Raw genomic sequence first — 12580 nt, forward strand, 5'->3', positions numbered from 1 at the left:
CTGGGGTTCAACACACGATCCTATGTATGCAAGTCGGGCATGAGAACCATTACTATCGGCGCCGCTTGATTTCTGGTGGCCGATTGAAGGTGCACTTTTTCAGTCGACTTCCTTGGCAAATAAACCCGATAATTTTTCAATGCAAACGAAGAATTTCCTTGGCTCTTTCCAGTTTCGGTCGAAACTGGGTTCAACACAAGTCGGGCATGAGAACCATTACTATCGGCGCCGCTTGATTTTTGGCCAATTCTCGACTTCTTTGGCAAATAAACCCGATAATTTTTCAATGCAAACGAAGAATTTCCTTGGCTCTTTCCAGTTTAATTTTTGTGCTTCGATTCATTTTTGGCTTCTATGTTTTTAATCCAAGGTCACATATATTGCAAGTGATTTCACGATATTTTCAACTCACAAGCAAGTTTTCTACCATTGCGGTGTTGTTACAATGTCTCATTGACTTTTTGGACGAAAAAAACGTTACCATGTGGTATCACAATGGACTGAATAGTTTAAGTGAGCCTGAAACTTAATCGGGCTGCCACTTTAACCTAACCTAACCTACCGTGATACTGCAAGTATCAAGGTCCAAGAAACAAAAGATTTGCTCACAATTAAAGACTGGAAAGCTTTAACCTTCTGGGGTTTCCGGCCAAAAATATACGCTATCAAGCTTGAATTCCATCATGAGTAACTTTATTTTTAAATGTCAGATTAAAATGCTTTCGTAAAATGAACTAGCACTGGAATAATTCTGTCAGATGAGCGGTGTAGATATTCTAGCAACCTGAAGTTGGTTGCAACACATATCAGCCACTTTGTTTATACTTTAAGTAGCCTGATACCAATATTAGGATGAGTTACAATCGGAATGTCCTATGGTGGATGGTATAATGAACGCACATTTTGGAAATGTGCCGGCGTGTTTTCATGGTGAAATAGTATTTTTTTCTTCGCCAAATAGGGTATTTTTACTTCAATTACTCGTCGGATTGGTCCTATAATCGTATCAGTGGGGGCACAGACCACCCTCACTAGAGCGTTATTTGTCTACTAAAGAACTGCATCATAGATGTAGAAAATGACTTTCAATGTCCTGAATCCAAACATATATTTGTTTGCTTCTATCTGACAAAGCTTATTTTTTGCAACAAAAAACAACATGTTCGAAACTGAGCGAGGACTGCTACACAGCAATAGTACCAAGTATGTAAAGCCGAAAGTTCGGTCACGCCGAATTTTATGTACCCTCCACCATGGATTGCGTACAAAGCTCTGCTAAGGACTGTCATCCGCAATTGATTTATTTGGGTTGTGGTAATAGTTGCCGATGGCAAGTGACCTTAAATAATTATCAACCAATGTGAACAAATTTTCGGATAATTAGAGGGCCATATTTGAATCGGATCAGATGAAATTTGTACTTTCCACATTGTTCCATAACAACGCCTAACGATTATTTTAAGACTTTTCATTGCCAAAGAAAAACTGAACTCATTCATGAAATCGTGGGAGCCACCGTGGTGCAATGGTTAGCATGCCCGCCTAGCATACACAAGGTCGTGGGTTTGATTCCTGCTTCGACCGAACGCCAAAAAGTTTTTCAGCTGTGGATTATCCCACCTCAGTAATGCTGGTGACATTTCCGAGGGTTTCAAAGCTTCTCTAAGTGGTTTCACTGCAATGTGGAACGCCGTTCGGACTCGGCTATAAAAAGGACGTCCCTTGTCATTGAGCTTAATATGGAATCGGGCAGAACTCAGTGATAAGAGAGAAGTTCACCAATGTGGTATCACAATGGACTGAATAGTCTAAGTAAGCCTGATACATCGGGCTGCCACCTAACCTAACCTTCATGAAATCATGAACGCCCGTCCGTCCGTTCACGATAGTGGAACGTAATTTTTTCTATTGGTGCAATGGAATAGGATGTGAGATATAAGTGTTCATCACCTTGAAAATGGACTGTGACAGTCATACCTTTTAACGATATAACAGAGCAATATTCATCTTAATATACAGAACAATTCAATATTCATATAATACAGGACTAGAAGAATATTGCAGGGAATGGAACGGTAAATGCGTTGGTAAATCTGCTATATATTCCATGGGAACTAGAATCTGTTGTAATGCCGCTAGAAATAAAAAAAACAAATTTTCTTAAGAGGGAAAGGACTTAGGAAGGACTTTTTATTTTTAATATCCATTAGCGTTGCCACAACGAAATTTTATTTTAGGACCAAATTTCAGGTATAGGGTATAGCCCCCATAAAAACCAATCTCCCAATTTAACATCTTCAGAAAGTACAACAGGGGGCTAATCACGGCATTCGATATCGAGAACTTTTGATCGAAATCTAAATTTTTCGGATCACGGGAGTCGATATCGAGTTTTTTTGATCGACAATTTTTTCGATTGGTAAATTGCAATCGTAAAACATTTTTCGCATGTTTTTTACATTGTTTTCGCCATATAGGAATAGTAAATATATTAGTTTTAGTTCGAATTGTTGCTAGTTTGTAGTAAATTTACATATAATGAACATATTTTTAATATTTAGGACCAATGCAATTCCAATAAAAGTTAAACAAAAATTGGTCATAGTAGTGTTCGCAGCGAGCATTCTAGATTGGCAAAGAACCATATATAAAGCGCACATGCTAGATCGATATTCAAGAGATTGTGATCGACCAAATACCGTACCATTCCGTGACAACATAACGCTTCTGGACCACCTTGTAAGAATAGTGAATTATGAAGGCTCCCACTCGCAAAAAGTTTTAAGACGGCAGACAATTGTAAAGTGATAAAATTGACGTTGACATGCCACCAAAAATTATTTTCCATTTGAACGCCTCCTTCGTCAGCCGAAATCGTCCATTGAGCCTACAAAAGGTGACTTTCTAACAGTGCACACCATTTCAAACCCATGTACTTACACCAATAACAATGTGCACTTTTATTCCTTATTTGTCGCCGAATTATTTTATATTCATCTCATCCTCCAATTAGGAAGGAATTTGGAGGAATGTAAAAAGAGATATGGGTCCATAAGATATAATGCAATACAATTTACTTTTTACTTTGAAACCTCCAAAAACATGTTTTTTTCCTACATTCTATTTTGTGACGCTAACTTAGTTTTGTCATTTCATTTTGCTCTGCTTCGTTTTTTGCTGTTGGCAACGCTTGAGAAATTGCATCAAATTTCGATCGAATGCCGTGATCCAAACTTTTAATCGTATCGACAATTTTTTCGATACGATTATGAATTCGATATCGAATGCCGTGATTAGCCTAGCCCCCAGAATTCGAAATATTCATCCGATTTGCTGTAGTCTCTTTGCATCCATAATTTGATGCGTCAAGTGATGATATAGCGTTAAAATGGTCCAAAAAGATATATAGGAGAAGATCTAAAACCAGAAATTTCATGAAATTTTCTTTGATTCTTATCCGAGGAATTTAAAAGCAACAGATGAATCACGAATTCGAATTTATGAAAAGTCACGTTCTTATTAAACAATCCATTTGGTAGGTGATTGGTATATAATCTCATGGTTTTGAAAATTAAAAAAACACTACAAAACATGGATATATTTGACAAAAATTTTTGAAAATGGACCAAAATGGACTTAATTCCACTTGGTCCGACCATCAGACCAAATTTAGAAATTAAAAACCTTTTGGACAAAATTTGGTCCGAACGGACAAAAATGGCAACGCTGATATCCATAAAAAATGCCCTTCTAAAGACAAGCTTAGTTTCCATTTTTCAAATTTGTATTTTTTCTTCTTATATCTTATTTAGAATATCGAAGTAGTATCACATCTAAGAACTAAAGGATTTAAAAAAAAATCAGAAAAATGCTTGAAACTGAAAATATAATAGCTAAAAAATCACCCTTTATAAGCAATTTTGTTTATAATTGATCGATTTATATGGTGGTTATATATGATTATGGGCCGATATGGAGCATGAATGATTATTAAATAAATTTTATGGGCTCTGAGTCCAATATTTCGATGCCTTACAAAAGACATGACAGAGTTAGTATACCCCCAAGCTATGGTGTAGGGTATCAATATAAAAAATTGACCTTTGAATTGTCGGAAAATGCCGATCACAATTCCTAAATCACAGAGGATTGTTGCAAATGCCATTGTAAAAATTAAATTATATATTGGCGTAGTTAAAAACCTACCTGGTATATCCATTTGCAATCCTTTATAAAATTTCGAATCTGCTTTTGAACACATGGTAATTAAATATGGACTCCATTTTGAAATTCACCACACATGTTTCTTCCATTAAATGTTTGTTTAAACGAGCTTCCATACACACAATGCACATTTTCTTATATACTCTTTAAGAATAATGAACGCCCTAGTTTATTGCGAGATAAAAAATGAACGAAATTAAAAGAGAAACAATGAAAACGAATTTTAAAAGTGTTGTAGAATTTGTTCCTGTTCTGTCGATTGTCATGTTCCTTTAGCTGTGTTAGTTTTTATACCTTAAACAGTGCTTGCATTTGATGCCCAAGGAGATGACGAAGAGAGTTCGCTACCACATATGGATGGATTCACTTCGAAGTTACCACCTGGCTATTTGACCCATGGTCTGCCCACAGTGAAAGATGTTGCCCCGGCCATAACGCCTATGGAACAGAAAAAAGAGCAAGAGGAGAAAAAAGAAAGTGAGTGAGAATGATGGACGATTATAATAAAATTAAGCATTTTATTAATTTGTATTAACTTGTTCTTTTATTTGTATGAACTTTAGTCAAGGAATTGTCGGAAGAACAAAAACAAATGATTATTTTATCCGAGGACTTCCAAAGATTTGTATTGAAGGCTGGACGCTTTATGGAAAGGGCTCTTTCAGAGAATGTCGATATATATTTGGATTATATTGGAGGAGGTGACAATGAGGAAGCTAATGATGAAAAATCTCATGCACGTTTGTCATTGAATCGTGTCTTCTATGATGATCGCTGGTCGAAAAATCGTTGTATTACTTGCATGGATTGGTCAACACATTTCCCCGAGTTGGTTGCGGCTTCATATCACAATAATGAGGTAAGTTTGCATTTTTTCTGTTACTGATTTTCAACACAAGTTTTGAACCTTTTATTACAAAAAGCTCCTGATGGTATTTTTACCGGAATTTACAATCAATTGAATTTTATCTCTTTTCATTTTTGAGAGGGGAACATTTTTCAAAAATCAAAGCACGATTTTTGACGGTTTTTCGTAGCAGTTACTCCTTAGCTTTTCGTTTGCGTTTTTATACCCTCCACCAAACTAACTTTGTCATTCCATTTGTACCACATCGAAATTGCTCTCTATTTATCTCTGTCCGTCCATCATGATCACGCGAAACAAAAACGCGATGGATTTGAAACTTGGTACTGATAGTTGTTGTTGATGAATGAGCCATATTAGATCACTTTTAGCTATAAACCGACCCCCAGATTTGACTTAAGAATCCTCTTGGAAGAGCAAATTTCATACGATACGCTTGAAAGTTGGTAAGCGATGTACTAACATGCAACAAAATTGGTCTATATCGCACAGTGGTCCCTTTTTTGGAAATAATTCTGCAACTTTGGAATTAGGGTTTTTTGGAAAGGAGATCGGCTTAGCAATCAGTGCTTTGCCAAATGAGAAATTTTTCTTTTTGAAAAATTGTCGACTTTTGGGAGGAAAAGAACTCTTATACTACTTGACCAAAATGGCCGACAAAAGCTTAAACGGTATTTGCAAGCAAAATCTACTAAAAAATGTTATGTGTGTGCCTTTTTCCAGAAAAAATGGTTAAAATTCGTTAGTTTGAAATTCTAATTTGTGGACTTTATAACTTTTAATCTAAAGAACATAGGTTAAAATTTTTGATAGGAAATGCCGTTAAAAAGATTACCACACTTTTTCAAAATTTTGCGAAAAATAAATTATGGTGCCCATATCTTACGAACGGGTTTTTTTTTGAAAAGCTTTACGAGTCCTATCCAGCAAAGTAAAACGAAATTCAAAATTGCGGAGTTGAGAGCTAAAACAAAATTGCATACCCCCGAGGTGACCAACTTTCAATGCCTACAGAGGTCAGCCCGTGGATCCACTATGGACCCACAGATTTGCAAGAGGAAACACCTCAAAATGCTTGGAGGAAAACATCTCAGCTTTCACACAAAGAAAATATTATGTTGATATCATCTTCATCCGTCCAAAAGTTGCAGAATTATTTCTGAAGCCTCCCTACGGGAAATGGATCAACCACAGAACCGGTACAGGACTAGACCCTGGTGTGTATGAACCAGCCCCAGTTTTGGTCAAAACGTTTGGAAGGGACTGGTCAATTTAACATGGTTTATTATTGACGGGGTAAATTTACATTTTAGGACGCGTCTTGGACTCATCCCAAAGGACATGTCCTGGGACAATTTAACACGAGCACCCCATAGACAGGTCCTCAGGAACCAGTCTCGGACAAACTTTTAGAAATCTTTTTCAATTTGGACATCTCAATCGAACCCGAAATAAGAAAAAAATTAAAATATGTCGAACAATAGATTATTCTGATCATTTTATTTCACTAAATGTGAAAATGCTTGATATTAAAATCTTAATATATCTAAGATTTTAATATCAAGTGGCAATTTGCACCAATTTCCCATAGGGCTCTGGGAGAAGCAAATTTCATTCGATCAGTTGTAAATCTGGTATGCCGCCTAATAACCATGCACAAATTTGTCCATATCGGTCCATAATTAGATAGCCCCCATATAAATCGGTCTCCAGATTTGATCTCCGGAGCCTCTTAGAGGAGTAAATTTCTTTCGATCCGGTTGAATTTTGGTCGATTTGGGTGACAGTCTTTAGTAGAACTTTGAATACCATCCATGGTAAAAAGATATTATTAAAAAAGTGGCAGGATATTGTCATAAGCGGGACCGCTTATAAATTTTAATTTACTCTACATCAACTAATCAATATTTCTTTTTTATTCTATAGGAAAGTCCAAATGAACCTGATGGCGTTGTTATGGTATGGAATACGAAATTCAAAAAACAAACACCCGAAGATGTTTTCCATTGTCAAAGTGCTGTTATGTCAACATGTTTTGCTAAATTCAATCCCAATCTAATATTGGGAGGTACCTATTCCGGTCAAGTAGTTTTATGGGATAATCGTGTACAGAAACGTACACCCATACAACGTACACCACTTAGTGCGGCAGCTCATACCCATCCGGTATATTGTTTACAAATGGTGGGAACACAAAATGCACACAATGTTATCTCAATTTCATCCGATGGCAAATTGTGTTCATGGAGTTTGGATATGTTGTCACAACCTCAGGATACATTAGAATTGCAACAGAGCCAAAAGAAACCCATAGCCATTACATGTATGGCCTTTCCGGCAAATGAGATTAATAGTTTGGTCATGGGTAGTGAAGATGGTTACGTGTACTCGGGTAAGGAAATAGTTCACAAAGATTTGAAAATTCTCTGATTGCATTTTATTTGTTTGTTTTCCAGCATCTCGTCATGGTTTGAGATCGGGAGTTAATGAAACATTTGAAAAGCATATCGGACCTGTTACTGGCATTTCAACTCATTATAATCAATCATCACCTGATTTTGGCCATTTGTTCCTTACCTCATCCATCGATTGGACAATCAAATTGTGGTCATTGAAAGATACCAAGCCTCTCTACTCATTCGAAGATAATTCCGATTATGTTATGGATGTGGCTTGGTCTCCCATTCATCCTGCACTCTTTGCTGCTGTCGATGGTAGCGGTCGTCTGGATTTATGGAATCTAAATCAAGACACTGAAGTACCCACAGCCTCGGTTATTGTGGAAGGGGCACCTGCTCTCAATCGTGTTTCATGGATGGCAAATGGTCATCATGTCACGGTTGGAGATGACAGTGGCCATTTGTATGTCTACGATGTGGCAGAGCATTTGGCCCAACCATCAAGGGATGAATGGCCTAGATTTAATGCTACCCTGAATGAGCTCAAAATGAATCAAAGTGATGAGGTTTAAGTGCTGGAACACACACACACATACACAAATAGGGACTTTTCTCATCGAAGTCCCATTACAATTCTATTTACAGCTTTAAAAGACTATATAATAAAGTTGTTCAAATGGCAATTTTTATTTTTGAATAGCGCACTCATTATCATTTCAATTTTGGCTTCTTCTATCCCGAAAAAAAAAACAATTCTAAAACTGAGTTATCTAGAAATATTGTATCTTATCTGTAATCTATCCCATTTAGTCATCATGAATTTAGATACATATATAAAAAATCTTTGGCCCCATTTCATGTTTATGGTTGGTGCTGTTGACGATTTTTTTTGAATTTTCCAAATGGTAATTGTATTGAATAGAAGCTTGTCATAGGTTTCTCTATACCGAAACAAATGATTTGGTATATAGAGGTTCCTTATACATAAAATTATATGTCTAGAGAAACCTGTGAGGTGAGGCATAATATTTTATTTGGATTTCAAAAAAAAAAAATCGTTTGCAGAACCAATTTTTAGATGTAAATTTTTAATTCGTATCTATTTTTTTCTCTTGTATTAAATATATCCCTCCCCTTGGTTTTTAAGTATTATAAGTTCATTTCAAATGAAGATTTAACTGTATTAAAAAAAAAAACAAAACAAATAAACTATGTATGATAAATTTGTTAAACAATTTTTATTTTAATTTATGTTCTTTTTTATATGTGAATTTTGTTTAAAAAAAAAAGAAAACATGAAAACTTTTTTATATAACATACACACAAAAAATTTTTATGTTTTATTCTAAATAATTTTTATGGTATTTTACTGAACAACCCTCCTCCATTTGTTTTATAACTACAAATTTATATTAACTAACTAAACTATGGAACAAATAACAATGAAACAATTATGAAATTTATGGCAGTTTTCTCTAAGAAATTGTAGTGGACTAAAAACAAAACTTTTTTTTTGGTAAAAGAAATTAAAGTGTGTACGATAGTCCTACAAAAACAAGAACAAAAACATTATGAAATGTATGAAGTATAGATAATGAAGCAAACGTACGAGTATGTAGATACATAATCTACATAGTTAAGAAGAAACATGATATTTATGATGAAAAATAATTTAATAAATATACCAACATATGGAATTTATTGGAAATGATTGGAATTTGTTTTATTTACTTTCGTCAGATTTAAGTGCACAATACAAGGTTAGGTACAGGTAAGGGACCCCTTTTTTACACCCTCCACCATAGGATGGGGGTATATTAACTTTGTCATTCCGTTTGTAACAAATCGAAATATTGCTCTAAGACCCCATTAAGTATATATATTCTGGGTCCTGGTGAAATTCTGAGTCGATCTAAGCATGTTCCTCCGTCCGTCTGTTGAAATCACGCTCACTTCCGAACGAAACAAGCTATCGACTTGAAACTTGGCACAAGTAGTTGTTATTGATGTAGGTCGGATGGTATTGCAAATGGGTCATATCGGTCCACTTTTACGTATAGCCCCCATATAAACGGACCCCCAGATTTGACTTGCGGAGCCTATAAGAGTAGCATATTTCGCCCGATCTGGCTGATATTTGGTACGTGGTGTTAGTATATGGTCTCTAACAACCATACAAAAATTGGTCCATATCGGTCCATAATTATATATAGCCCCCATATAAACCGATCCCCAGATTTGGTTTGCGGATCCTATAAGAGAAGCAAATTTCATCCGACCCGGCTGATATTTGGTACGTGGTGTTAGTATATGGTCTCTAACAACCATGCAAAAATTGGTTCATATCGGTCCATAATTATATATATCCCCCATATAAACCGATCCCCAGATTTGACCTCCGAAGCCCCTTGGTAGAGCAAAATTCTTCTGATCCGGTTGAAATTTGGTACGTGGTGTTAGTATATGGTCTCAAACAACCATGCAAGTATTGGCCCATAAGAATTGGTCCATATTTGTCCTCCGGAGCCTCTTGGAGGAGCAATTTTCACCCGATCCGGCTGAAATTTGGTACATGGTGTTAGTATATGGTATCTAACAACGGGCCTTTTCGGAAACGCAGTGTTGCGCTGCAACTGCTGCGCAACATTGATTTTATTGCGCAGCTGTTGCCGATCAGCTGTTGCAGTTGCTTTTTTGTTGCATATTTTGTTTGCAATTTAGAACGCAAAAACACCACAAATGGAAAAGTATATAATACATTTTATGTGTGAATTAGATGACTCTTCAAATGGGTCAAATCTATGTTATTTACAGAAAAAAAGATATCTAAAGTATAAAAAGCGAAATTTAATACTGCAACAAGTTTGCAAGATGATACGAAGAATTCCAAAAGTTTTGGGATACTTTGAAGTCATCAATCAATATCTTTGCATATTTATAAATTTCCTATTTGTCTGCTCCTTCGTGAGCGTGAAATCAGGTTTATTTTCCTTAATTTTGTCGACCACTTTGCTCCATAACACAGATTTTTTTCGGCCTAACGCAAAGTCGCCCTCCATATCCAAACGTGCTCTTACTATTAATTTAGTTGTCTTGGAATCAACCTCTACCCTAAAAAATTATGAAAATATAATAAAAACATTATAAACATATAATATAATAATTAAAAAAAAAACTAAATTGAAAATTTTAATACTTACTCGTTCTCTGCATCAGCCATTTTTATACTGCGTGTTTTTTATTACGTTTGCGCAACATATGCTACATTGTTGCATTTTAGAACATATGACGATTACAGTGTTGCCGGATGTTGCAATTATGAATGTGATGCGCAGCAGTTGCAGCGCAACACTGCGTTTCCGAAAAGGCCCAACCACGCAAACTTTGGTTCATATCGGTCCATAATTATATATAGCCCCCATGTAAACCGTTCCCCAGATTTGACCTCCGGAGCCTCTTGGAGGAGCAAAATTCATCCGATCCGGTTGAAATTTCCAATGTGGTGTTAGTATATGGCCGCTAATAACCATGCCAAAATTGGTCCATATCGGGCTATAGTTATATATAGCCGATCCCCAGTCAAACAAAAAGTGGTCCATATCGGTTCATAATCATGGTTGCCACTCGAGCCAAAAATAATCTACACCCAGAAAAAAGGGGCTCTAATGCCAACTGAACTTTATTTTAGTTCATGAAGATTAGTTGATGTTAGTTAAATTTTGCACAATATGCGTAAATGTTCCTTATTTGAATAATTTTTTGCTAACTTTTTTTTGCTAACGAAAACAATGTAAAAAACAAGTGAAAAATGTTTTACGATTGCAATTTACCAATCGAAAAAATTGTCGATCCAAAAAACTCGATATCGACTCCCGTGATCCGAAAAATTTAGATTTCGATCAAAAGTTCTCGATATCGAATGCCGTGATTAGCCCCCTGTTTAGTTAAAATTTTCTACAAATATTCAACATTTTCTAAAATTAACCGAAAGTGGGTGGGTTCACTGTTTTTTCAGTGTACTTATTATTATTTATTTTCGAATATCCAACTAATTACGCTGAACTAGATCTCATCGCTGTTTTTGGTCCTCTTTGGTGTAATCTCAAGCGCATTTTAACCAGAGACTATAAATGCTCAATGGGATTGAAATCGGGACTTTGTGGTGGCCTTTTGAGCGCTTGAGAACAGCCAATTCTTTACCATTTTGTAAGTATGCTTGGGATTGCCGTCTTGTTGAAAAACAACCTGACCCTCAGGGTAGGCGCAAACCTCCACAAACTCAGACAAATTTGATTGGACAATATCAAGGTAGTTTCCTTTGTTCATGATTCCTTATCATTAACCAGCGGCTAAGTGTGTCACTATCCTCATACCACGAGGCCTTCCCCTCTATGTTTAACGGTTTACGTGATGAGGTGGTTTTGGAGACTTTGTCGTTACCAGGTCATTACCAGTAATATTCGGAGGTCGTTATCAGTAATGGTCTTTTACATTGGATATAAAATGGCTTATTCTTGTTTCATCTGACCATATAATTTATTTCCAGTCATCAACGCCCAATCTTTGTGTGCCTAACTACACGGAAAAAATTCTGATTCAATCACGAAATTAATTGTTCAAATTAACCCTTTGAATACTGATGTTACCCCTGCCAGCATTTCAAAGTTCCATTTCATCCTCATCGCTACCACAGACTCGTAAGTGACACTGCAACAATCGCCAACTGTGATAGTATTTTGCCATCACTATTCACATGAAAGTATTTTGCCATCACTATTGTTACAAGAGCCATTTTATATGTTGTGAAACACCAAGGACAACTACACACAAAAAAAATTTTTTTGAATTCAATCACGAAAATCGCGGAATCAATCATTTTTTTAATTGAAATGTCTTCAATCACGAAAATGATAGTATCAATCACCCATTTTGATTGAAAACCAACACGATTTTTAATTAAAAATTTGATTGACTTTTGTCACGGAATCAATTAATTGTGTGATTGAATCAATTAAAAACGTGATTGATTTTTAACATAAAATTCAATCACAGTTTTAATTGAATCAATTAAAATTTTAATTAATTTCGCGAC

At 35.8% G+C, this 12580-nt stretch overlaps 1 protein-coding gene and 1 long non-coding RNA gene across 9 annotated transcripts in view; one reads left to right on the forward strand and one right to left on the reverse strand.

Annotated features, from left to right (window-relative positions):
• Window positions 1-9199, forward strand: part of sw (cytoplasmic dynein 1 intermediate chain short wing) — a 40375-nt gene extending 31176 nt beyond the window's left edge. For 3 of the 8 annotated variants that reach the window (XM_075303140.1, XM_075303146.1, XM_075303142.1), the window contains 4 exons: window positions 4549-4701; window positions 4788-5083; window positions 7016-7481; window positions 7546-9199. In XM_075303140.1, coding sequence (XP_075159255.1) covers window positions 4549-4701; window positions 4788-5083; window positions 7016-7481; window positions 7546-8060 — 1430 coding nt within the window. In that variant the 3' untranslated portion in view covers window positions 8061-9199. Of the gene's footprint in view, window positions 1-4527; window positions 4702-4787; window positions 5084-7015; window positions 7482-7545 lie in introns of all 8 variants that reach the window. The other 5 variants (XM_075303141.1, XM_075303147.1, XM_075303143.1 and 2 more) reach the window with 2 other exon arrangements.
• On the reverse strand, window positions 2492-3107 carry LOC142232361 (uncharacterized). The gene is made up of 2 exons (XR_012721104.1): window positions 2941-3107; window positions 2492-2887 (listed from the first exon to the last, which is right to left on the reverse strand). It is a non-coding gene; the product is annotated as an uncharacterized LOC142232361 (long non-coding RNA).
• Window positions 9200-12580: the final 3381 nt, after the last annotated feature.

The sequence above is a fragment of the Haematobia irritans genome, chromosome 3 (assembly GCF_050003625.1).
Source record: "Haematobia irritans isolate KBUSLIRL chromosome 3, ASM5000362v1, whole genome shotgun sequence".
NCBI classification, from domain to species: domain Eukaryota; kingdom Metazoa; phylum Arthropoda; class Insecta; order Diptera; family Muscidae; genus Haematobia; species Haematobia irritans.